We start from the raw sequence: 24,831 nt of genomic DNA on the forward strand, positions 1-24,831 counted from the left end.
GGGAAATATATAGGGTGCTGGGGATGGATCCTGGGTCAGCTGCTTGCAAGGGAAGCACCGTATCAGCTACTGTTTCTCCAGCCCCAGCAAACAGTATCTTTTTTTTTTTTTTCAATTATTTGCTCCGGGCCCAGTAACGTCTCCATTGGAGACTTTGTTGTTACTGTGTCTGGCATATCGAATATATCACGGAGAGCTTGCCAGGCTCTGCTGTGTGGGCGAGATACTCTCGGTAGCTTGCCGGGCTCTCCGAGAGGGGCGGAGGAATCGAAGTCGGGTTGGCCATATTGGCTGCGTGCAAGGCAAACCCCTACCGCTGTGCTATAGCTCACCATGAGATACAGTTACAAATCATGGTCTTAGTCATGCAGTATTCTAACACCCATCCCTCCACCACTGCACTTTCCCTACCCTCAATGTCCCCAGTTTCCCTCCCACACCACCTTTCCCCCAGCCCATATCATTGGCAGGCACTTTCCTTCTCTCTCTCTCTCTCTCTCTCTCTCTCTCTCTCTCTCTCTCTCTCTCTCTCTCTCTCCTCTCTCTCCTCTCTCTCTGTCTCTGTCTTGGTCTCAGTCTCTGTCTCTGTCTCTCTCTCTCTGCAAACAGTATCTTTTAAACAATGAAGACACATAGCTGGGTTTTAGCATCCTGTATCCATTTCTTCTATGCCCTGCCCCTACTTGCTAGTGGAAACTGCTAGAAGAGTGGAATGCCTACGCAGTTAATTGCACAGTGCTCATTCTGTCAAACATTGACTAAAATAATGTCGGCTATTATTTGCAAAGCAAGTGGTGGGTTGTTTTATGTACGACCTTATGTTTCTCGATACTTTTCTGTATTTTTCCTAATTTTAACACCTTCGCCCTTAGATTGTCTTTATTTGGTACTGCCGGGAGGTGGGTTTTGAGAAGAAGGAAGCAGAAATTTTAGGGTAGATGTGGACATCTGGAAACTTTGCATTATGTCTCTTTACTGATCTAAATTGGCAATAGTGATTGGCCTATCACATCAATGATTTACCCCAACCCTCCTTGTTTTGCATTCTGATCTTTATTTCGTCTTAATTTCATCCTTTTAAGGAAGTTGGGAAGCAGTAATTTTTTATGTTCATAGACTAAATCTTCTGTTAAAGTATTTCCCAGGATTTTAAAGATATTTTAATACTTTTCAGTTGTAGTACAAGGAGGGTTCAAAAATTGTCTGCAGTGGAGGATGGGGTGTTGGAACACTGTAAGCTTGGAAACCCATTATTAATAGTATTGTAAACCACGGCACTGAACATAAAATTAAAAAAAAAAATTCCCAGGTCAGTCAGCTGTGCCAGTACCAGAATTTGTATAGAAAATGGTCAGATTCATCTTACCCTCCTTAATAATGCTGCCGGTGTCATTATTTTTACATCATGATAATGGTGATTATGAGAAGATGCTGTGTTTCAGGAGTTGGTGTCTGCTTTTTATAGTATCTCTGTAAAGAGTGAGGGCTTTCGTCCTACATTAACCACAGATAAGGAATCGTAAGTTCACGTAGGTTTTGTCATCTTGGGGTTTTTCATGAAGACACCCCAGCAGAGAACAGCAAGGCCGGGCTTCAAAGCCAGGCTGGTGGTGCTCGAGGAACTTTCTGCTGTTTTTAAGAAGCCTCAAGGTCAATTTTCCCTTGGATATTGTGATCTTGATTTAAGATCATGGCATGAAACAACAGGGGACCACAATAAACACTGTGATGGTTAGTGGCCTCATTTATATTATAGATATATTCTGTTCCCCCTGCCCCTTGGATTAAATTATTCCTGTATGAATTAAACAAGAAACTTATATTTCTTTTCTTTTCTTTGGAGGGGGGTCATACCCAGTGATGCTCAGGTGTTACTCCTGGCTCTGCATTCAGGAATTACTCCTGGCGGTCCTGGAGAACCGTATGGGATGCTGAGGATCGAACCTGGGTCTGCCATTTGCAAGGCAAATGCCTTCCCCACTGTCCCACTGTGCTATCGCTCTGGCCACAAAAAGCCAACCTGCCAGCTCAAGTTTTGCCCTTTGACTTGTTGGCACGAGGCCCTTTCTTTTTAATGAACTTCCACCATCAGCTCTGCTTCCTCCTGGTGATGGGCCTGCGAGAGCATCCCTACGTGTGCTGGAGCTGGGCCACCTGTCATGACTCAGCTATGCTGATCCCAAACTGGAAGGCCCCAAAGCGGCTCTTTGACCACCAGACCTCCGTGCTCAGTCTTTCTCTCGGGCCTGTGAAAGAAGGAGTGTGTGCAGAGGGCAAACTCCAGAGCAGGAATGTCTGGCTTCCACCATGTCAACGTGGCCACTCCCGTGGTTGTTGATGATGAAGAGATGGTCAGGCACATGCTGAGGATAGTGGGAAGTGTGGCAGGTCAGGCGTTGCCGACCGGAAGTGGAGCAGGAGATAAGGCAGGCCAGGATGGTCGCTGCTGACTTGGCTGCTTATCTGAGTTCATGGGGCCAGATCGTTGCAGTTCACTAGAAACGGTTCCAGGGGCCTGTGGAGAGGAGAAAATGAGCTGTGTCTCCTCAGTTGGAGGGCGGAAGAGTTCGTGATGGAGGGGTAGGAATCCAAGTATCCTTCCTTCAGGAGGTGCTTAAAGGCTCCAAGTTTCTCTTTTCTTTTAGTGATCCACGCATACAGTTGCGAAACAGAACCTGCAGACAGAAATGCTCACAAGGGACAAAGGTGTCTAATAGTCATAAATAAGTAACTCTTGGTGTGGTGGAGATTCATGCCTTTACCCACTACCTAGATGAAATCATCCCTTCTCCTCCCCCCCCCCCCCCCATGGCACTGGTTTTCTTTCTTTCTTTTCTTTTTCTTTTCTTTTTTTTTTTTTGTTTTCTTTTTGGGTTACACCCAGTGATGCTCAGAGGTGGTTACTCCTGGTTCTGCACTCAGGAATTAACTCCTAGCGGTGCTTGGGTGACCATTTTGATGCTGGAGATCAAACTGGGTCAAACGCCCTATCTGTTGTACTGTCTCTCCAGCCCTTGTTTCCTTTCTTATGGATCTCTGCTTTTGCTTCTTGTTGACACATTCCTAAAGGACCCTGTGAAACTGTGCCGACCTTTGAACTCCCATAGAAAGTTGATCCTCCTGTATGTCTCTCTTTTTTGGGGGTTGGTTTTTGGGGGGACTGGAGGGTACCCCCATAGTGATCAGGGCTTACTCTGTGTTCAGGGATCTCTCCTGCTGGTGCCTGGGGAAACTGTCTAATTCAGGTTGGTTGTGTGTGAGGCAAGGGCTCAGCCCTCTGTAAAACTCTCACCAGCCTCTCTGTCTTGGTTCTCTGCTTTGGCTCCACACGCAATGGAGACTTGCTCACATGGTTTGATGTGCGACTGTCAGGTTCCCGACACTCATCTTTCCCACTTCTCCCGGAGGCTGTACTTCCCCTACTGCCTTGGCCTCCTTTCGGGTGGGTTGTAACACCCTGGAGATGAATAACTCAGTGGCCCAGGAGTCCCTGTGGCAACAGGGACTGAGTCACACTGGGGAAACCACAGGCCTTCCCAAGAACTCATTTATCAAAAGGAAGGTGAGGGCAGTGACATCTGAGAACACTCATCGGCCTCAGAGAAGATGAGTTTTGTAAAAACAGTTCACACCATTGTTTTTTTGTTGTTCTTTTTGTTTTTTCCATTTTTTGATTTTTTGGGGGCCACACCCGTCCATGTTCTGGGCTGACCAGGCTGACTCCTGGCCCTGGCTGTGGTCGAGGGCCACTCCTGGTGGCACCTGAGGGACCATATGTGCTGCGGGGGATGGAACACAGGCCGGTGGTGTGCAGAACAAGCCCCCTACCCCCTGTACCATCTCTCAGGCCAGACATGATTTTTTTTTTTTTGCTTTTTTGTTTGTTTGTTTTGCTTTTGGGGTCACACCCAGTGATGCACAGGGGTTGCTCCTGGCTCATGCACTCAGGAGTTACTCCTGGCAGTGCTCAGGGGACCATATGGAATGCTGGGAATCGAACCCGGGTTGGCTGCATGTAAGGCAAACGCCCTACCCACAGTGCTATTGCTCCCGCCCCCGGGCATGTTTTTTTCAGGGTTAGTGCGGTGGACCAGGGAGGGCCTGGGTGATGAGAAAGAGGGCAGAGGTGGAGGTTGGATGGAGAATAGAGTGGAGGGGGGATGGAACATGGTTTGTACTTTAAGACAAGGAAGGACACGGGAGCCATGGCAGAAGCCCATTGGAGCCCCCGAGGACTCTCTTGGTGGTCCCCCAACTGATCAAGTGCTTTAGCTCGTAGACGGCCCTACTGGCAGCAGATCCAGCTGCCCGGTATAGCTCAGAGGGCCTGTGCTCCACCCTTTGGGCTTGAGCCAGGGTAGAGAGAGAGCCAGGCAGGAAGGAAGGAGCAGGCCACAAGGACGCGGGAAGGGCATGGGTGCCAGCGGATTGCTGGGCGTGGCTGGATGGAGAGGCGGGCAGGGGAGCTCCCAGGACCTTTTGGGCAGCCTCCCCACTAGCAAGAGCCAGGCTAGCCTCTGCCGTCTAGCCTGGGGATGTGTTTCTGTCATTCTTGGCTTCCCGGGTAATGAGCGAAAACTTTGGCGAGGTTAGATGTTTATCCCTCAGCCGTTCTCTGCCTGCACTGACCCTTGAGGGCTGCGATTCATTCAGAAACCTGCCGGTCCTGCAGCCCAGGGTGGTGAGTGAGGACTTTGCTTTTGCCATCAGTTGTCCACCTCGTGAGAGAACAAGAGCTTCTGGGCCATGTCCCCAGGCGGAAAAGTGCACAGCACAGGGCCTGAGTTACTGGGATCGCACCGAAGCCATGAATGGAAGTGGGGACCCACCCCCCCAAAATGCAGGTACAAGGCATTAAGGCATTTGAGTTGCATGTGACTGACCTTGGTTTGATCCTTGCAGAGCTTGGCAGAGCAGCAGTGCCAAGCCTCTTTGGGGGCACTTCCAGGAGTCCTGCACAAACCTGGGTTCTCTGGCTCGCCCAGACCACACCTAGCAATGCTCAGGGACTTCTTCCGGCCTGGTGCTGGGACAAGGAAGCATGGAGGTGGGTTTTTTTGTTTGTTTGTTTTTGTTTTTTAGCTTTTTGGGTCAACCCCGGCGATGCACAGGGGTTACTCTTGACTCTGCACCCAGGATTTACTCCTGGCGGTGCTCAGGGGACCATATGAGATGCTGGGAATCAAACCCGGATTGGCTTTGTGCAAGGCAAATGTCTTGCCCACTGTGCTATTGCTCGAGCCCCAGCACAGAGATTTGAACCCGGGCCTCCAGCATGCTAAGTGTGAGCTTCAGCCCTCTGAGCTCTTTGGCAGGAAAGGATCCTCAGAGTTGCTGGCTCTTGGAAGAATGTGATTAGGCCTTTGGCTGTGTGCCTGGTCTTTTCTATAAGAAAAGAGAATAAGGTGCTCTTGGATACTTTCCGGTGGCAGAACCATGGGAAAAGGCATGAGCGAAACAGGCCATTTTTCTGATGAGTGATGCCCACTCTTGGAGGAGGGACCATCGTCCCTGCTTTTACCAATGTGAAACTTTTGTCTTTAAGGCATCAGGGAACCTTCCGCCAGAAGTGGGCCTGGGGGTCAGTCTGACCACTGTCCCAAGGGCCACCTCTGAGCCTTCATCCCTGGACATGCCACTACAGCTGTCCCAGCCCCCATCAGCTCAGGCTTGCTGGGACACAGAGGTCCCCATGTCCAGTCTGGGAAGTGCCTTCATGGAGGTGGTCCTGTGGAGGTCTCTGACAACTAATCCGTTCAGAATAGACTGCAGAATTAGAGAGGTGGTATAAGGCATTCAGGTGCCTGAGTTACATGTGACTGACCTGGGTTTGATCATGGGAGATCCATATGGGATGCTAGGAATCGAACTCGGGTCAGCCGTGTGCAAGGCAAATGCCCCAGCTGCTGTGCTATCTCTCCAGCCCCAGCAATCTGGCTGCTTTATATTGCCCACTAGGAAAGACTTTTCTTGGCAGAGAGCCTCAGAAGAACCTGTACAAAATGTGTAAAGAAGTTAGTATTTCATGGGTATAGAACTTAAGAAGTGTGGGGGGATTTAATTTGTATGGTTTTGGAATATACCTGGTGGTGCTCAGGGTTTACTCCTGTCTCTGTGCTCTGGGATCACTCCTGGTGGAGCTTAGGGGACCCTGTGTGGTACTGGGGATTGAACCCAGGTTGGCCACTTGCAAGGCAAGTGCCCTACCTGCTGTACTGTCTCTCCAGGGCCCAGCGTGGGAAGGTGAAGAAAGCCCTGGAGAGTGATGGTGTTGAGGTTGCAAAACAAAATCAATGTATCTAAAGAGCTGTGCTCTAAAGGGAAAAGTTAAGAGGGTCCATTCCCCCCAACCCCTTTATTTAAACACCATGTTGTTCATGGTGCATTTGTTACAGGCAGTATTCAATATTCCAATACCAACCCCACCACCAGTTGAGCTTCCTCCGCCATGTTCTCATTTTTCCAACCCCTCCCAAGTCTTCACTCCTAGCAAGCACAAAATTGTAGCACTGTCCTCCCATTGTTTTGCTTGATCGGGCCCAGTAACATTGTGAAACTTGTTACTGTGTTTGGCATATCGAATACATCACTGGTAGCTTGCCGGCTTTGCTGTGTGGGTGAGATACTCTCGGTAGCTTGCAGGGCTCTCCGAGAGGGGCGTGGAATCGAACTCGGGTTGGCCAGGTTTGCTGTGTGCAAGGCAAACACCCTACCTGCTGTGCTATCACTCCAGCCCAAGCACAAAATAATTTATTTTTATAAGTGGGTAAGGCCTTTGCCTTGTACGCAGCCAACCCGGGTTCAATTCCTCCATCCCTCTCGTAGAGCCCAGCAAGCTACCACGAGTATCCCACCTACACGACAGAGCCTGTCAAGCTTCCCGTGGCATATTGGATTTGCAAAAAAACAACAACAACAAGTCTCACAATGGAGATGTTACTGGTGCCCGCTTGAGCAAATTGATGAAAAACGGGACGACAGTGCTACAGTGCTTTTTAATTTTTATTTTATATTTTACATCACATGGGCTAGAGTGACAGCACAGCGGTAGGGCATTTGCCTTGCACGCAGCCAGCCCGGCCGAGCCGGGTTCAATTCCTCCGCCCCTCTTGGAGAGCCCGGCAAGCTACCGAGAGTATCTCGCCCGCACGGCAAACCCTGGCAAGCTCCCCATGATGTATTCGATATGCCAAACACAGTAACAAGAAGTCTCACAATGGAGACATTACTGGGCCCGCTCGAGCAAATCAATGAACAACGGGAAGACAGCCTCACAGCCTCACTATTTTACATCACAACAAAATGGTTAATGCAGTTATCAAGAAAATACTTAAGTTAAAAACTCTTTGTGAAAATTGGTATTTCTCACCAGGAGGAGATTGAGTCCTTGTCTGAAGATTTGGTAAGCTGTTGTTGTTCGTTGAGCATTGTGTGGTTATGCTTTTGTTTATTGAGTTTAGTTGGCATCTATGGAACTTTCCCATCTAATTCCATGTGCTCTAACTGGGGTGTCAGTATTGTAAAGTTTGGAGGTGTTGCATGGCCCCAAATGTGGCAGCACGCTCCAGAAACTTCAGACTATTTAATGGGGGCGTGTGTTTACATGGCATCAGTTAGAGGATGTGGGTGCAGCTGGCTAGGATTTCTGGAAATATGCACCCCCACCACCGCCACAACTCCTAGAAGTCCCCAGAGTTAAGAGGGCCTGTTTTATCTTAATGTGTTCATCAAATCAAAAGACAGGTAGGACGAACTGCCTAGCTGTATCATGTTATCCACATCACTCGTTATGCTGGAGATCACGGTTTCCTGGGCAGGGAACTGTGCTGAGAAGGGATATTTCTTTGTAAATCTAAGAAAATCATAAGCTAATGATCTGCCCTGTTTGGTAACTGGGTAAGTTGAGACTTGAAATTGGAGTGATTTCCTTAAAATTACATGGTAAGTGGGAATTCCAGGAGGGGCCTTTGGGTCTTTTTCTGAAGCTAACTTTGCCTAACGTATGGTGGAAGTCGTGTGTGTGTGTGTGTGTGTGTGTGTGTGTGTGTGTGCGCGCGCGCGCCCCACCTGGCGATGCTCTGGGGTTACTCCTCTCTCTGTGCTCAAGCATGATTCTTGGCAGACTTTGGGGGACCATATGGGAATAGAACCTGCATGGGCCGTGTGCAGACCAAGCGCCCAGTCTGCTTATACTATCACTCTGCCACCAAGTGTGGGCGTCTGAAGGAAAGCATGACATATATTAGTACAGAACCCCCGTGGTTGTGGATTTTGCCCAGAAGACTTCAAATTAGTTCAGAAGTACCTGGGTAGAGTCTTTAGTTTGGTGGTTCTTTTGGTTGTGTTTTGTTATTTTCCTGGTGAGGGTAGGGGGCTTGGAACCACACCCATGGGACTCGAGGAGTACCATCCTGCCTGTGTCGTACAGGGAAAGTCACCCTGGCAGCGCCCTGGGGACCATAACATTGGAATCCAGGCTCCTGCAGGCAAAGCACATGCCCAATCCAGAGATCTGTCTCTTGGCTCCGGGGGCTCCTACTTCCTGCTCTTTGGGAGCATGGGGTGTGGACGTGCCCGCCTTCTCCTGGAAGGAGGCATCCACTTGTCCGCTTAGACACATGGAGGTGTGTGGACAGCCCGAGTGAGGAGCCCAGAGGGGGTGTCACTCCCATCTTCTGATGGCTGCCCCAGAAGTGAAAGTGCAAAGACTGGGGCCCCATCACAGCCCGACAATCCGGCATTTACCACACCCAGGTGGTGCTTTGGACCCAGATAAGCCAACAGGTCCCTAATCACTGGTGCCCAGCATTCAGCCCCACTCACTTGCCCCCAGGCTCGGAGGCCCACCAGGGGGCCAGGGCCTTTACAGATCCTCCCCCAATATACTCCTGACACCTATCTTAATCCTGGCTTTGCCTTTTCCTGTGCCCACTGAATTGCCCTTTTGAAAATTCAGCTCTTTGTTCTTGCCAACGGAAATGACCTCACAGCTCCCAGAGACCAACCTTCTGGTAGACCCCAGCTTCCAGGCATCTCCTTAAGTCTGTGGGCTTCTCCAACTAGCAGCTCTCTCTATGTAGGTGACCCCTGGGGAGGAAAGCCACCCTCGTCCCCGAGAGAAGGAGGCAGAAGGGGGCACTGTGGTGGTGGCTACCTGGGGCTCCCCAGATGATGTCACCACCCACCGTTAGGCTCACCCAGACCCCTTGTGATTGAATCTGGCTCAGTCCCAGAAAGCTTGAGTGCTGTTCTTCCATCAAAAGCAAAATTCTTTGTAATCAAAGGGTCTGTTGGCAGTACTGGAGCTAGGGAGGGGTCAGGGAGCCACATAAGAAAGTAAAACATGGGGGCTGGAGCAATAGCACAGCGGGTAGGGCGTTTGCTTTGCACGCTGCCGACCCTTGTTCAATTCCCAGCATCTCATACGGTCCCCCAAGCACTGCCAGGAGTAACACCTAAGGGCATGAACCAGGAGTAACCCCTGTGCATCCGGTGTGACCCAAAAAAAGGAAAATAAAACAGGATAATACAGAAGGGGTAGGGCACTTGCCTTGCATGTGGCTGATCTGGATTTGGGCCTTCAGTTCTTTTTCTGAAGTTAACTTTGCCTAATGTGTGGCAGTCTGTGTGTGTGTGTGTGTGTGTGTGTGTGTTGTGTAGGGCCAGGAGTAAGCCCTGAACACCACTAAGTGCCCCCCAACACCCCCCATCCCCAAATGAATGAAAACCATGTCGAACAGTATTCTTCAGCCCTCTTCCCTCTGTGGCCCTGCTCCTGAACTGCACATTGACCCATGGACCAGTAGTTCCCATCAAGGGGTAGGCCATGGTTTGTCAACCTTTCTACACCTATGGACCAGCACTGGGACCACGGAGGGTGGTTGGAGAATGCTAATGTGGGGCAGTCACTGCTTTTCAGCTCTTATTTTTCATTTATTATTAAATATCAGCCCAATCAGCCAGGAAAGGAGGAGAATACCTCTTCTTGCTATGCTCTTTCCCGGATACAGTGTTCAAGTGGGGCATCTTCTTTGTCACAGTTCATTATGAAAGTTCAGCAGTGTTTACTGTAAATATCTCAGTCATGGTAAAGGAGAGAACTAGTGAAGGGCCGGAGAGATAGTACAGGGGGCAAGATGCTTGCTTTGCATGCTGCAACCCAGGTTTGATCCCTGTCCTTGCATACGACCTTCTGAACACCCCCAAGGCTCATTCCTGTGAGGCTAGTGAAAACCTCATCTCTCTCTTTTTTTTTTTTCCCGGGTTTTTTTGGGTCACACCCAGTGATGCACAAGGATTACTCCTGGCTCATGCACTCAGGAATTACTCCTGGCGCTGCTTGGGGGACCATATGGGATGCTGGGAATCGAACCTGGGTCAGCCGTGTGCAAGGCAAATACCCTACCCGCTGTGCTATCGCTCTAGCCCCAAGCCTCCTATCTCTTGAGGTAGACACATGTGCTTGTTTTGCTTTTTAGTTTTGAACAAAATTGAGACTTCCCTATGCATTCCTCCTTATCCTTGCTTGGAAAGAAAGTGTTTGAGCACTGTGTTCTCTCAAAACCAATCTCAAAAGTGTCACGGGTAGGGGGTGGTACCATCCTCATGCAGGGAACAGACTAGAAGGTTTGCTCTGCTGTACCTAATGCATCCATGCCCCTAAATCTCTAGGCCTCACCTACAATTATTTCTTTGGGAGCAGATCCTGGAAGTTGGTATTTTTGGATCATGGGGGGGGGGGACACAGATATTTTTGTATTTTCACTATATGAACAAATTATTTTCTAGAAAAACTTGCACCAAAACAGACTTCCCCTCCAGCACAGAAAGAGTTCATCTAATTTCTCTTTAGCACTTAGTGTTCACAATGATGATAATACGTTGAATGAAAAGTCTCAGCTCACTGGTATCCTAATTGAAATTTGATTATGGGTGAGGTTGTTTGTACTCACTTCCTGCACTTCCTGTTTTTGTTGGCTTTTTATTTCCTTTATTTGTATGTTCATGCCTTTTGGGTTGTTGTTCCTATGGTGCTAGCTTTTTTCCTATGGACTAGAAAGAGTTTTCATATTGATGTTTAATGTTGATAGCCTCATTATAATCAAATTTTTCTCAACCATGGTATTTTGCGTTTAATTTATTGACAGTTGAATATTGGTGTCTCTATCTACACATTTGAAAGTTTTATGTAGCAAATATTTTTCCTTATTTACTTTTATGCTTACCGTAAGTATTAAGGATTTAAAAAAAAATTAATTTCGGAAGATACAATTCTTAGTTTCACCCTTTAAACGTCATGAAATTAATGTTGGTGAATAGTATAACTTAACCACTTGTATCTTGTTTCTAAGAAATTCCTTTTTCCTAGTAGTAGTGAAATAATATTTTTTTTCTCACTGGTGTCTAATGTTACCCTTAGCATATACTGAATTCCCATATCTTTGGCCTCTTTCTGGGCCCTCTATCATTTTCTATTATCAGATTCCATTGCTTTTATTCTGTTTTTTTTTTGTGGTGTTGGGGGTCAAACCCAGAGCCTCAGACATGCGGTTTTAGCCCTGCCATGGACCCTAATGCCTGCGGTCTTGAAGATTTAGTCTTTCTAATAACTCATTTCCAAGAGACATTTATACAAAATCACAGTCACTCTTTCTAGGGTACAAAAGGAAAAAGTCCTCCTGCAAATCAATTTAGTGAAAAAACAGTGGCACTTCCATTTAAGAAAGGAAGGGGTTAAAAAAATTGGAGGGGGTAAATGAGTGGAGATGCATTTCCCAAAGTTAGGACCATGCACTGTTGTAAAAATTCAGCCAAGCGCCTCGCCAAGTATCCTATGTACCAGCTGAAAAATCCACAGGGCTCCGAGTTGTAATAAAAAGGGCATTTTGGCGCTCCCTGACTCCTGCCGAGAAAGCACTTGTGCGATTCCCAAGCCAGATGCGGCCCCTTCTGGGTGTGCGCGTTTATTTTTAGCTCCCCCTTCTGAAGCCCGTGCTTGCTCAGCAGTCCTGCTGTATGGGACTTAGCCACCCTCCTGGGTCTGGACAGGAACCCAGGCCCCAGGCTCAGATGCGCCCCTGAGCAGTGAGATTGCATTCCTGCCCCTCCATCTCTGCCTTCCATGGTATTGGGGGGAGAGAGAGAGAGAGAGAGAGAGAGAGAGAGAGAGAGAGAGAGAGAGAGAGAGAGAGAAAGGACAGCAGGTGGAGTGCTTGCCTTGAACATGGCAGACCCGATCCCTCGCACCCCATATGGTCTCCCAAGCCACACCGGGAGTGATCCCTGGATGCGGGGCCAGGAGGAAGCCCTTGAGCACCACCAGGTGTGGCCCCGGCCCAAACCAAGAATAAATAAATAAATCTGTATCACTATCATCTCGTTGTTGATCGATTTGCTTGAGCGGGTGCCAGTAACTTCTTCATTCATCCCAGCCCTGAGATTTTAACAGCCTCTCCTTACTCATCCTTCCCAACTCTGCCATATTGGAGGCTCTTTCAGGGTCAGGGGAATGAGACCCGTTATTGTTTCTGTTTTTGGCCTATTGAATACGCCACAGGGAGCTTGCCAGGCTCTGCTGTACAGGCGGGATGCTCTTGATAGCTTGCTGGGCTCTCCAAGAGGGACGGAGAATGTATATAAGAGAATACAAGCAAGTGTTTTAAAACCAAACATTTAGGTACATCAGTGGGCTAGACTATAAGAGGTCGCAGGTTTACTTATTTATTTATAAAACCGAACTTAGAACAGTCTCGGGGGTTTCTGGCCAGGCCTAAGATCAGAGCGTTCCTGCTCTCTGCTCTGGCCTCAGGCATCACCATCAGGACATGGGGCTGGCCACCGATTACAGGCTTCGAAGACTTTGAGGCACTGGGGGAGTCCTGTCCCTGTCCCCATCATTAGTCTGGGCCACAAGGGGTGGTGCCTCCCTGCCTCTGGGACTCATGACGCTGTGTGGTGTGTTTCCCATCACAGGCGGGCAACGTGGTGACAGGGGAGATGGTGGAGGAGCTGATTCTCTCCGGAGCGGACATCATCAAAGTGGGAGTGGGTCCAGGTAAGGCGCGAGGGAGAGAAGGAGACACCTCAGAGTGTGCGTGCGTGCATGTGTGCGTGTGTGTGTGTGTGTGTGTGTGTGTGTGTTTGTGTAGGGACGGCCCCGAGGGATGCTGAGTGAATGAGACTTCCACGAGTGTGAGCTCATTCTTCTGCACATATCCTTGACCTCAGGTGGAAGCTTCCGGTGGAACGTGTCATTGGGCTGATGCCCCCAAGGACGTTCTCAACCACTTAGATGTGGATCCAGGCTAGTTCCTTCATCCAGGTGTTCACAGGGGAAGGAAGAATGCAGATTTCATTTCTTCTTCTTTTTGTTTGTTTTTTGGGTCACACCTGGCAATGCACAGGGGTTAGTCCTGGCTCAAGCACTCAGGAATTACTCCTGGCAGTGCTTGGGGGATCATAGGGGATGCTGGGAATCGAGCATCAAACCCAGGTAGGCCACATGCAAGGCAAACACCCTACCCGCTGTGCTATCGCTCCAGCCCCACAGATTTCATTTCTGACCCCATACTTTTGAAAGAGGAAGGTGAGAGGAGAAATATGGGAGGAGGATAGAGCTTTGGCTATGAATGACCTGAAGTTGTGACACAGCAAGTGTATACCCCAAGTGACAACCCGCCATGCAACTTGGAGGCCTCATTTGGACTTGAACCCTGGCCCAGGCAGTTGGCACCTTTGAAGAAGTCATCTGATCCATGGCCTTTGCCTCATCCACATCTGCTGCAGATTCTGCCCTTAGTCTTGCAAGCATCCTGCGGCAGGTCTGTTGGTGTCTTGCTGGTTCCTCAGAAGTCCGGGATAAAAATGATCTCCCTTAGTTTCAAGATACGGTCGGGAGCGTGAATGAAGGAGTGATGCAGAGACTTCCTGTCTCGGTGTTGGACGGTGCCGTGTCTCTTGGGCTCAGCTGGTCCTTGGCCATGACGCCATGAACTTCCAAGTGTGGATTATTATTTTTTTTAACATGTTTTATTGAAAAGAAAAAAATTTTCAATTGAATTGCCCTAAGATACACACAGTTACAAAATTGTTCATGATTGGGTTTCAGTCATATAGGGTCCCAACACCAGTCCCTTCACCAGTGTACATTTCCCATCACTAATGTGCCCAGTTTCTCTTCTCCATCCTCCCCACCCCTACCACCTGCCTCTGGCAGGCACTTTTCTTCTCTCTCTGTCTCTCTCTGTCTCTTTGCCTCTCTCTCTTTCCTTCTGGGTATTATGGTTTGCAATACAGATACTGAAAGGTCATCATGTATATCCCTTTATCTACTTTCAGCACTCAGTTTTGGTCTACAGTGATCATTTCCAACTGTTATCATCATGGTGGTCCCATCTCTATCCTAACTACCCTTCGCCCCCTCCTCCCCTGCCACACACACACACACACACACACACACACACACGCTTGTGGCAAGCTACTGTAGACCAGTCCACCTCCCCCTGGTTTTCCTTTCCTTGGATGTTAGTCTCATACCATGTTTGTTTGTTTGTTTTTTTCTTACTATACCACAAATGAGTGCAGTTATTCTAGGTCTGTCCCTTTCCTTCTGACTCATTTCACTCAGCCTGATGCTCTTCATGTCCAAGTATGGATTATTTTAAGATTTTTTCCTCTGTGGCCTTCCCAGCAGTCCTGGAGGGCCCAGGGCTATTCCCGAGGTGCCACTGTGATGTTCCATGCTCTGGCCCAGTGATGCTCAGGGCGGTTGGTCTGCATCCAGCGGTGCTGAGTGTGTGGTCATGTGGTGCCTGAGGCCAGGCAGATACACCTGAGCCAGTGCTCTGCTAGCACACTGCCACATAAAAAATGCTCTTCAGGAGGCTGGAGCCATAGCACAGTGGGTAGGGTGTTTGCCTTGCACGCAGCCAAACTGGCCCCAGTATCCCATACAGTTCCCCAAGCACCTCCAGGAGTCATTTCTGAGTGCAGATCCAGGAGTAACCTCTAACCATTGCTGGGTGTGACCCAAAAAGAAAAAAAATGCTCTTCATAGCCCAATTCTGAATGTTCTCCCTGTACATCCATCGTTTACCAGATGCTAAAATTGTGAGAAGGGAAGAAGAGAGTCCATTTGCAGATTGGACATTTAAAAATAATGATAAAAGGTTTACAAATAGATACTATAAAATTGCATAACCAAAAGACAGCCTCTGTGTGGGGAAGCGGCCAGCCAGGGGCCTGGCACCAGCCTGGGGCAGGAGGCGTGGTGTGGACACCGTCACCAGCCTTCCAGAAACCACCTGCATGTGAAGGGACAGTTCCTGGAGTTCCGAAAGCTCCAGCTCCTTCTGTACAGAGACATTTTTCGAGATGAGGCTTTTATATTGCCACTCACCTAAGCCAGCCAGTGACATGAGCAGCACTGTAGCACTGTCCTCCCGTTGTTCATTAATTTGCTCATGCGGGCACCAGCAACATCTCCATTGTGAGACTTGTTGTTACTGTGTTTGGCATATCACATACGTCACAGGTAGCTTGCCAGGCTTTGCCGTGCGGGTGAGATACTCTTGGTAGCTTGCCAGGCTCTCTGAGAGGGGAGGAGGAATCGAACCCAGGTTGGCTGGGCCAGCCATGCGCAAGGCAAATGCCCTACCGCTGTGCTATACACAAGCAGAGCAAGGAGAAAGACCAGCCCAGTCTTTCTGGAAGGTGGAAGAAAGGGGCTTCCAGGACTCCCCAGAGGCAGCCATCAGAGGCCTGGGCCAGAGCCGGGGTCACCCAGAAAGGCTGTTCCCTCCAGAGTCCTCACTGACCCCTGGCCCTTGGGATGACCTGACGTGCAGCTCAGACCTCGGAGTGCTTTCGGGCACCACCTCGAACACTCCTCTGTTTTGCATTTCTTCCCTTCTAGTACCCCAGAAGAGTTGTCTTCTCCCTGTCTCCGAGGGCCCCGTACCCCCAGAACAGAGACCAGAGAGGGCGAAGGCTCCATCTCGGACCCTTCTAGATCGCAGTCCCTTCTTTCAATAGTTAGGGAGGATTTTTCCATTTCACAAAGGCTTCGGATGAGAAAACGTTCTGCATCTAAAGGACAATGTGCATAGAAGGTTCGTTATGGAGGCACTCCAGGGAAGCAGGGGAGCATTAAAAATTAGCACCCTCCACCCCCCACACCCCATGGGGCTGGAGCAATAGCACAGCAGGTAGGGTGTTTGCCTTACACACAGCCGACCCGGGTTCGATTCCCAGCATCCCACATGGTCCCCTGAGCACTGTGAGGAGTGATTCTTGAGTACAAAGCCAGGAGTAACCCCTGTGCATCGCCAGATATGACCCAAAAAGCAAAAAAACTCCCAAAAATAAAAAGCACCCCCATCCTTCTCCTTGGGGGAAATATGTGTTCCCGTGGCCCCTTCAATTTCATTTTTGTTTGCTTGTTTTTATTTGGGGGGGAGGGTTGATTGATGCTCAGGGGTTACTCCTGGCTCAGCACTCAAGGATTATTCCTGGCGGTGCTCAGGGGATCAGCCGGGCTGCCAGGGATCGAACCCAGGTCTGCTGCGTGCAAGGCACGTACCCTCCTCGCTGGACTATGGCTGTGGCCCCAGCCCCTTCAGTTTCTTGAGGCCACTCCGACCCCTTGCTGGGGCCTTGCGCCCGGCTGAATGTGCTGACCTGGCAGCGGCTCGTGGCGTGGAGCTGGGGTTGTAGTATCCTTCCTTCAGCTGGTTCCCAAATGCCTCTGGGAGAAGCCACTGGGGTGGCAGGGAGCCAGAGAGGAAGTGGAGGCCACTCAGAACCCCTCAGCCTCCTCTTCCCCCACACATCACCCCCCCCCACCACACCCCCAGTATGGGGCCTAATGGACGAAGTTCTAGCTTTGACAAGCCCCCCCCCCCCCCCCCCCCGCCACCCTCCAGGATCTCCCTTGAGCAGCAGCTGAGTGAGGCCCGACTCGGAGTGACTCATTCATTGTGGAGTTCGCGCATCCTTTGTAGGGACTATTTATAGTGCCCACGACTCTCATGCTCCTCGCTCAGCCTCTCAGCCTAGTGACAGGGGAGTTCAGCGCCCAGCAGGGGCAACGCAACCACCTGCTTCATTAGTCATCACTGGAGCGCCTCTCTTTGAAGTGAGAAGTGACAAACAGCTTCCCCCCCCCCCCACCCCAATCAGCTGTGACATTTTCCAGAAAGCCTGAAAGAGGAGAAGTGGGGGGGCGGGTTCTGGATGCAGAGGGGAGGGTGGGATCTTAGGGAGTCCAGAGCTTCAGCCCAGCAGGGGGCTGCAGGGTCCTGCTGGTGGAGAGCGACCTCCCCAGGGGGACACTTGGGAACGAGATCTGAGGCATCCTGGTGACCAGGGAGAAGTGCCCGCTTGCTTAGCAGGCTGGTGAGAGCAGAACAGGCCTTGTGCTGGTCATGCCAGGGCCTACGACTGGGAACCCCCACCTAGATGTTTGCCAAGGTGGGGTGATCTTGGGAAAGTAGAGGTCAAGGGAGCGATGGCCCCTGGGTGGAGGGTGTGGATCCCGGATGGGGCCTCAGAGACGGAGCATTCTGGCGTGTGGGGTGAATGGGGTGGTGTGACGGGCGTGAGAGGCTGGGGCCACAGGGAGACAAGGACGAGAGCGAGAAAGGATAGGCAGGGTGCCTGTGTCTGTGGCTGACTTCCTTTCTGAGTCCTGGTTCCCTGCACCTCATGTGTCCTTTGCTTTGCTCTATCTTGACCTGACATGGCCAGTGATCTGATCCCCACTGCAGAGTGAGGCACCGAGGTCACTTGAGGAGAAATCAAAGCGGTGCACGAGAACAGATGAATAGATAAAGAAACTATGGCACATCCACACAATGGAATACTATGCTGCAGTTGGGAAAAATGAAATCATGAAATTTGCTTATTAGTGAATGGACATGAAGTGTATCATGTGTCAGAAGGAAATGAGTAAAGTGAGTCAGAAAGAGAGGGACAGACATAGAATGACTGCATTCACTTGTGGTATATAAAAATATAGATAGTAGAAGACTAATATCCAAGGCCAGGGAAAATAGGGGCCCTAAGTACGGGTCAGTGGTTGGAATCTACCACGGGTGTATGTGGGGCAGAGGGTAGGTAAGATAGAGAAGGGACCAGTATGATAGTAATAGCTGGAAATGATAACACTGGACAAGAACTGAGTGATAAAAGTAGGTAAAGATAGGGGCTGGATCTATAGCACAGTGGGTAGGGCGTTTGCCTTGCACGCGGCTGACCCGGGTTCGATTCCCAGCATCCCATATGGTCCCCCGAGCACTGCCAGGAGTAATTCCTGAGTGCAGAGCCAGGAGTAACCCCTGTGCATCACCGGGTGTGACCCAAAAAGCAAAAAAAAAATAATAATAATAAAATAAAAAGCTTGTTCCCAAGAAAGGATCTCAGGGGCACTGGAGCCACATGCTGCCCGCCCTGACCGCCTGTCCCTGTGTCCGGCCCCCAGGTTCCGTGTGTACCACCCGCACCAAGACTGGAGTGGGCTACCCGCAGCTGAGCGCAGTGATCGAGTGCGCAGACTCAGCCCATGGCCTGAAGGGCCACATCATCTCAGTGAGTGTCGGGGATGTGGCGGGGGGTGGGGGGGGGTGGGGGGGGGTGCCAGGGCAGAAGTTGGAGACCGTGAGTCTGCCCTCGGGGTTGGCTCCCGGCGCTGGTGACCACACTGGGTCAACCACCCGGAGAAAGTTCTCGCTCCGGAGATGTGAAGTCTGACCAGGACGTGGACAGGGCTGAGGAGGCGGGCAGTGTGTTCCTCCCTCTCCCTCTGGAAGCTTCCGGGCATGTAGCACCAGGACCCTAATTTCCCCCCTCCCCTCCGGACTCTCAGGATCCACAGGCAGCTGTCTGCGAGTCAGCACTGTCCCGTGTTCGGGGACCCAATTTCTCCAGGACAACCTTGCCTTATCTGCTTATCTGTCCACTGCTGCTTGGCTAGTCTCCCATGATGCTGGGCCCAGTGGCGTGTCGGGGGCAGAAGGCCAACTTGAAGGGCTGAGAAAGCATCATGCTTCTGAACAGCTGCTTTTCCATCCCGAGGTTGGGCATTCGCCTGTCCGTGCCCTTTGAGAGGAGACACAGAGCAGGGCAGACCATGGCACAGTGAACTCCAGCTTCTGCTGCCTGGCAGCGTCCTTCTCTGTCTCTGATGTGCACCCAAAGGAGCAGCCCCCGTTCGGTGGGCCCGTAGCAAAACAGGTGCTTTGACTGCATGAAGTCTTCAGACCTTTCCACTGGCACAGTTGCTCAGCCGGATGCTCCCGGGAAATAATTGATAGATGAGTTTAGGAACTAAGTAAAAGACCCGGCCCATTGCAGTTCCGGTACGTGGCCCTGTGGAATGCTGTTTACTTGATTTTGACAGAGCGTTTCAGACGCCTGAGATCTGATTTGTGAACTTTCTGGGCGTGTGTGTGTGTGTGTGTGTGTGTGTGTGTGTGTGTGTGTGTGTAGTGGAGGATGTCAGGCAGTACTCAAGGGGCCTGGGGGCCATTCCCAGTGGTGCTCAGCTACTTGGCTGTATGGTCCAGGTGCTTCAGGCCCAGCTATGTACTTGGGGGCCTTTAAGGTTATTCCCTTCTTCTTAGGTAGAAGCATGTGGTCCTTCAGGCATCATGCACGCCAGGCAAGTACTCCAGCCCTTTGACACATCACCTCAGCCTCATGTCTAAGCATCTCTGCATGTGGGCCAGAGAGAAAGCTCAGCATGCTTTGTATATGGAGGCCGGGGTTTGATCCCCACACTGCCAGGAGTGACCCCCAAGTACTGAGCCAGTACAGCTGCAAGTCAGTGCTGAGTGGGGCTCCCAAACAAAACAGAACAAAAATCCCTCCACATGCATTAGCTCCCTCAAGCCTCACTCAAGCCCTGAGCAGCCTCCTTGCATTGCTGCCCAGGGTGACCTCTTCTGGATACCAGGTGACCATCGAGTGAAGGAAGAGCCCTTCCTCATCTCCGGCCTCGCCCTGATTTCCCATGCTCCTTCCAGTCCTTCCGCCCAGCCTTTTCAGCCCCGTGTATTAATTGAGCATCTACTATGTGCCAGAAGCTAGAATATCTGATTCCAGGTTCTTTGGTGGCTGGCAGTTGTCTGGCCCTCCATCCAATTCCCTTACCTTTGGGTTTTTAGCCTAATGCACATCTGCTTGTTGAGCTACTCCTGTGTAAAAGACTGCTAGAAAACCACATCTGACTTTTGCCAAAGTCAGGTGACTGCCCTGGGGAGATTTGACTTCCTGAAGCCCTGTTTTCCCACGCTGTAAGTGATCCTTCGTGCTGCCTGTAGCTTTGTGTTGGGGCTATACCCCACCTTCCGTACACAAACACACACACACATACACACACACACACACACACACACACACACACACACACACCCCTCTGAAGCTTAGCCCTCAGAGCACCCTGTATATGGAATTCACCAAAATAGCACAGTGTGTGTGTGTGTGTGTGTGTGTGTGTGTGTGTGTGTGTGTGTAAAGTCAAGTGGCCTTGGTGATCCTCAGCATCCCAGGATCCCACGTGTCATCTTCCAGCCTGGTACTGAACCGCTTGCTACTAGCCTGTGTGGCCGAATCCGGGTTCCGTATAGACACCGAGCGGGGTCCCAGCTGTCCAGTCAGGGCTTCTCCGCTTCTGCAGGAGTGTCCTGTTGTCATTCACTGCCCGTGCCCTTCCCAGATCTCCGCCAGGCCCTGCTGGCCACTACAGCCTGGGCATGAGGCTACTTGCCCAGGACCAACCCTACATGGTCAGGGTGGAAGTGGGGGCACTGTGGAGGATTGAGAACATGAGAGAGAAGAGAAAAGGCCTGGAATTACGGGGGAAAGCGTGGAACTGGCCCCATCCTGCCTGCGCCCCATTAGCAAGGATGGACTAACACCCTCCTGGGTTGAGATCTAGACTCTCCTTCACTTCCGGTTTTCATTGCTCTGGTCCCATAAACATTACCGGGAGGAGAAAAGCATCCTTGGTTCATGTGTCTAGTTATCTCCGTCTCACAGGGCTAAAACCTATCCACATATCCGCGGGTATATCGCGACAAACGTTTTTGGTTGTGGGCTTGTCCAAGGGGATTCTTTCTTGGGGGAGGGGGAAGCCAACCAGATAAGCACCCACAGGACCCTTGTTTTTGTGGTTTTCCACATCAGCTGTCTGGGTTTCCAGCTCCTGTTTTCTGCCCCTCCTGCCTGTCCCCTCATTCTGTGCATCTTGGCCCTCCGTCCCCAACAGTGTCCCTTGTGTTTGTGACGAGCTCTTGACCTGTGGTCTCTGCATTTTCGAAACCCGAGACCGCGTGGCAGGTGTTTAAACAGACTCCCTGTGTGCCGCTCTGGCCCCAGGGCTGCACCCAGGGAAGGGTCACAGGCTGTTAGCTCCCCAGATGGGGTTTCCAGGCAGCTGCCACTTCCCAGAGCGCCAGAGGAGACACACGTACTTGGAATCCTAAAGCCATGGCACCCTGTCCTTTTTCTTGGTATGGAATTCTGCTCACTGCCCACCAGGCAGGACAGGGGACAGCCACATAGGGAACGGGGGGATGGGCCGCCCCTGGTGTGTCATTTTCTTTTTGATGTGAGATGCTGGAGGGAAGAAGGGAAGGTACATTCCCTGGGGGACGTGGGTCAGAAAGCGGTTCGGTGGGGTGGGCCTAGCCCTCTGTTCTTGGTGAAGGGTGTTGGCGGGGACAGATGTCGACTTCCAGTTACCGGGTCCGTTCCCTCCTGCAGATGCTCACGCCTCTCTCTGACCTTCCCTCTGCAGGACGGAGGCTGCACGTGCCCAGGAGATGTCGCCAAAGCCTTTGGTAAGGGATATGTGGGGAGGTGGGAGGGTTTGGGGGAGCCCTAGGGGGTGAGGCAGAATGAGAGGAAGTTTCTGCACTTACCTGACCTTGAGTTTTCTTGCCCTCACTGTCAGCCTTTTGGGGTCCTGGGGCCCGGCTTGCCTTTGGGAACTGTTGTTCGCTGGCAGGGCAGACCCAGGGACAGAACTTGGGGCGGCATCCTCCAGGCCAGGAGCAGGAATCTCAAGTATGTGGAGGAAGGTGGTTCCCGGGATGAAGTCCCAGAACTTTGGGGTGGAGCTTGGAGGGGTTGGGGAGGGTGCTCAAGGGAAAATCTGTCCCTGGTAGTTTTCCCCAAAGGAGCTGTTTTTCACTGGGGGCAGCAGCAGCAGAAGTAGGGGGGTACGGGGGTGGGGGGGAATGACTTGCAGGCCACTGGGGCCTTTGACTTTTCTTAAGCTTCTCTGTCACCCCCCTCACCTTTCTGTTTGTTTGTTTTGGTGGAGGCATCCTTAAAGAATGCAGTGTCCTTCCTCAGACTCAAGGGCTTCCCTGGTTCAGCGCTGACCCCCTAGACCATCCGCCCTGCCCCTGTGTCTTCTCTCTCGGGTCAGACAATGGGGAGGAAAGCAGAGGGAATGCTTTTAGCAGTTGGGTTAGCAGCAGTCCTGGAGACTAGTAAAGTGGGCAGCCCTCTGGCCAGACGCCAGGCTCATCGCAGACACTGGTGGCCTCTGTCCATCTGACTTGGCTGTGGTCAGGGTCTGCAGGTGGGCAGGAGCGAGGATGGGGCCTCAGGCTCCCTGTATGCTCACAGTCACTCCTGATGAGTCATGCCAGCAAGGCCTTTACTGGTGGTGGGGGGGGGGGAGGGATTCGGTGCTTGGGGCTACTCCTGACCCAACACCCTGGGACCCCTCTCTCCAGCTCCAGTATAGCTCTGGGCCTGAGCAGGGAAGCTCTGAGCATCGCCAGGAGTGTCCTCCAGCCCCTGGGAAAGTCCCTGTGGGAGAACATTGCTGATGTCCTCATAGAAGGACTCAGGCCACTGCTCAGGGATTCCTGTATTTTCATTTCCCTGTCAGGGGATTGGACAGGGTCTGCTCTTCATCCTAATTACTTACTCAGCTCTGTTCTTGGATATCTTCATTTTCTACATGTAAACCCTCCAAAGGGCTTGGGAAAAGTTGCTAGATTCTGACTTGTTAGTGGAGAGCCTATCCATATAATATATATATATATATATATATATATATATATATATAGTGGACAATTCATTTGTTTCCATGTGCTCCCTTTTCTTTGAACCCAGTGTTGGTCACTCTGGTCTGGTCTGTGTCACACACTCTCACAAACTCTGGGGACCTTGCACTGAGCCAGCCCTGGTCCCATGCCCACACGGTCTACAAAGGCAACGTTAACGCCCCAGTGTCGGCTAATGTCTGCCTGGAAATTGTGTTATTTGCTGATTTGCATGGAATATTAATCATTCTGGAGGTTTGAGATAAGTGGTGGAGTGTGATGCATCAAGTTTTGCTTGACATGTAGAGAGGACACGGGTGCTGTCTGCTTATGCCCGGACTCTACTCGGGGAGGTAGACTCTGTCCTTGTCCAGCTACTCAGGGAGAGTTTGAGAAAGCTTAAGGTAGACCAGATGTCCATTGGGGACATCATAGGCCGAGCATCGTCCAGCTGCATCTGAAGTTGCATCCCACGATGTCTTTCTCAGGTTTTGTCTAGCTCTTACTGTTGTCCAGTTCCTCCTGCTTCTCTGATCATCTGCTTTCCTCTGTGTGGAAGGTTGTCATTCAAAGCCATTGGGGATTGTCCAGTGGTTTGGCAAGGAGCCAGTGTGTGTGGGGGGGGAGGGTCCACATGTTTTTTTTTTAATTTTTATTAGTGAAACACCATGAGGTACAGTTGTAGACTAACAAATTTTTGTGCTTGTGTTTCAGTTATACAATGGTCAAGTACCCATCCCTCCACCAGTGCCCATTTTCCACCACCACCAGTCCCAGTATCCTTCCCACCCCCCCCCCCCCCATCCCACCCTGCTCTGTGGCAGGGCATTCCCTTTTGTTCTCTCTCTCCTTTTGGGTGTTGTGGTTTGCAAAAGAGGCATTGAGTGGCAATCATGTTTGGTCTGTAGTCTGCTTTCAGCATGCTTCTCCCATCCTAGGAGGATCCTCCCAACACCTTTATTTGGTGCTCCCTTCTCTATCTGAGCTCTCTTTTCCCCTAGCATGTGTGGCTGGCCTCCAAGCCATGGAGCAAAATTCCTGGTACTAATCTCGGCCACTCTTGGGTGTTAGTCTCCTATTTTGTTACTTTATGTTCCCCAGATGAAAGCAATCTTTCTATGTCTAGCCCTCTTTTTCTGACTCATTTCGCTTAACATGATACTTTCCATGTAGTACTACTTATATGTAAATGTCATGACTTCATCTTTTCTAACTGCTACACAGTACTCCATTGTGTAAATGTACCAAAGTTTCTTTAACCAGTCATCTGTTCTCGGGCACTCAGGTTTTTTTTTTTTTCTAGATTCTGGCTATTGTAAAGAGTGCTGCAATGAACAAACAAGGGGTCACAGTTTTGAGTGTCCTGGGTCCCGTACTTTTCTTCACAAAGGGAGCACACCCTCAGGCCTTTATCTTCACGACATTTGGAGGCAGGGCAGTTCCTGGGGGAGCAGCGGGGTCTTTGAAGAGCTGTCTTCTCCGAGCTCTCTTTTCTGCTGTTTTTTTTTATGTATTTATTTTTTGGTCCTGCTATTGGGGTGTAGGAGCCGGAGCAGATTTTGTTATGCTGGGCGGGATGTTTTCGGGCCATACCGAATGTGCCGGTGAGGTGATCGAGAAGAATGGGCAGAAGCTGAAGCTCTTCTATGGGATGAGCTCCGACACGGCCATGAAGAAACATGCGGGAGGAGTTGCAGAGTACAGGTGAGGCCAATACCGAAACCCTTTTATTTGTCGGTTTATATGTTTTGTATTTTGGGGGGGGGGGGGT

General features: G+C 50.7%; 1 protein-coding gene across 1 annotated transcript in view; it reads left to right on the top strand.

The window, feature by feature from the left end:
* Window positions 1–24,831, top strand: part of GMPR (guanosine monophosphate reductase) — a 49,533-nt gene that overhangs the window by 16,949 nt on the left and 7,753 nt on the right. The window contains exons 5-8 of the mRNA XM_056132488.1: window positions 12,973–13,054; window positions 18,479–18,585; window positions 21,797–21,839; window positions 24,605–24,764. Coding sequence (XP_055988463.1) covers window positions 12,973–13,054; window positions 18,479–18,585; window positions 21,797–21,839; window positions 24,605–24,764 — 392 coding nt within the window. The remainder of the gene's footprint in view (window positions 1–12,972; window positions 13,055–18,478; window positions 18,586–21,796; window positions 21,840–24,604; window positions 24,765–24,831) is intronic.

The sequence above is a fragment of the Sorex fumeus genome, unplaced genomic scaffold (genome assembly GCF_029834395.1).
Source record: "Sorex fumeus unplaced genomic scaffold, SorFum_2.1 ptg000094l, whole genome shotgun sequence".
Classification (NCBI taxonomy): Eukaryota; Metazoa; Chordata; class Mammalia; order Eulipotyphla; family Soricidae; genus Sorex; species Sorex fumeus.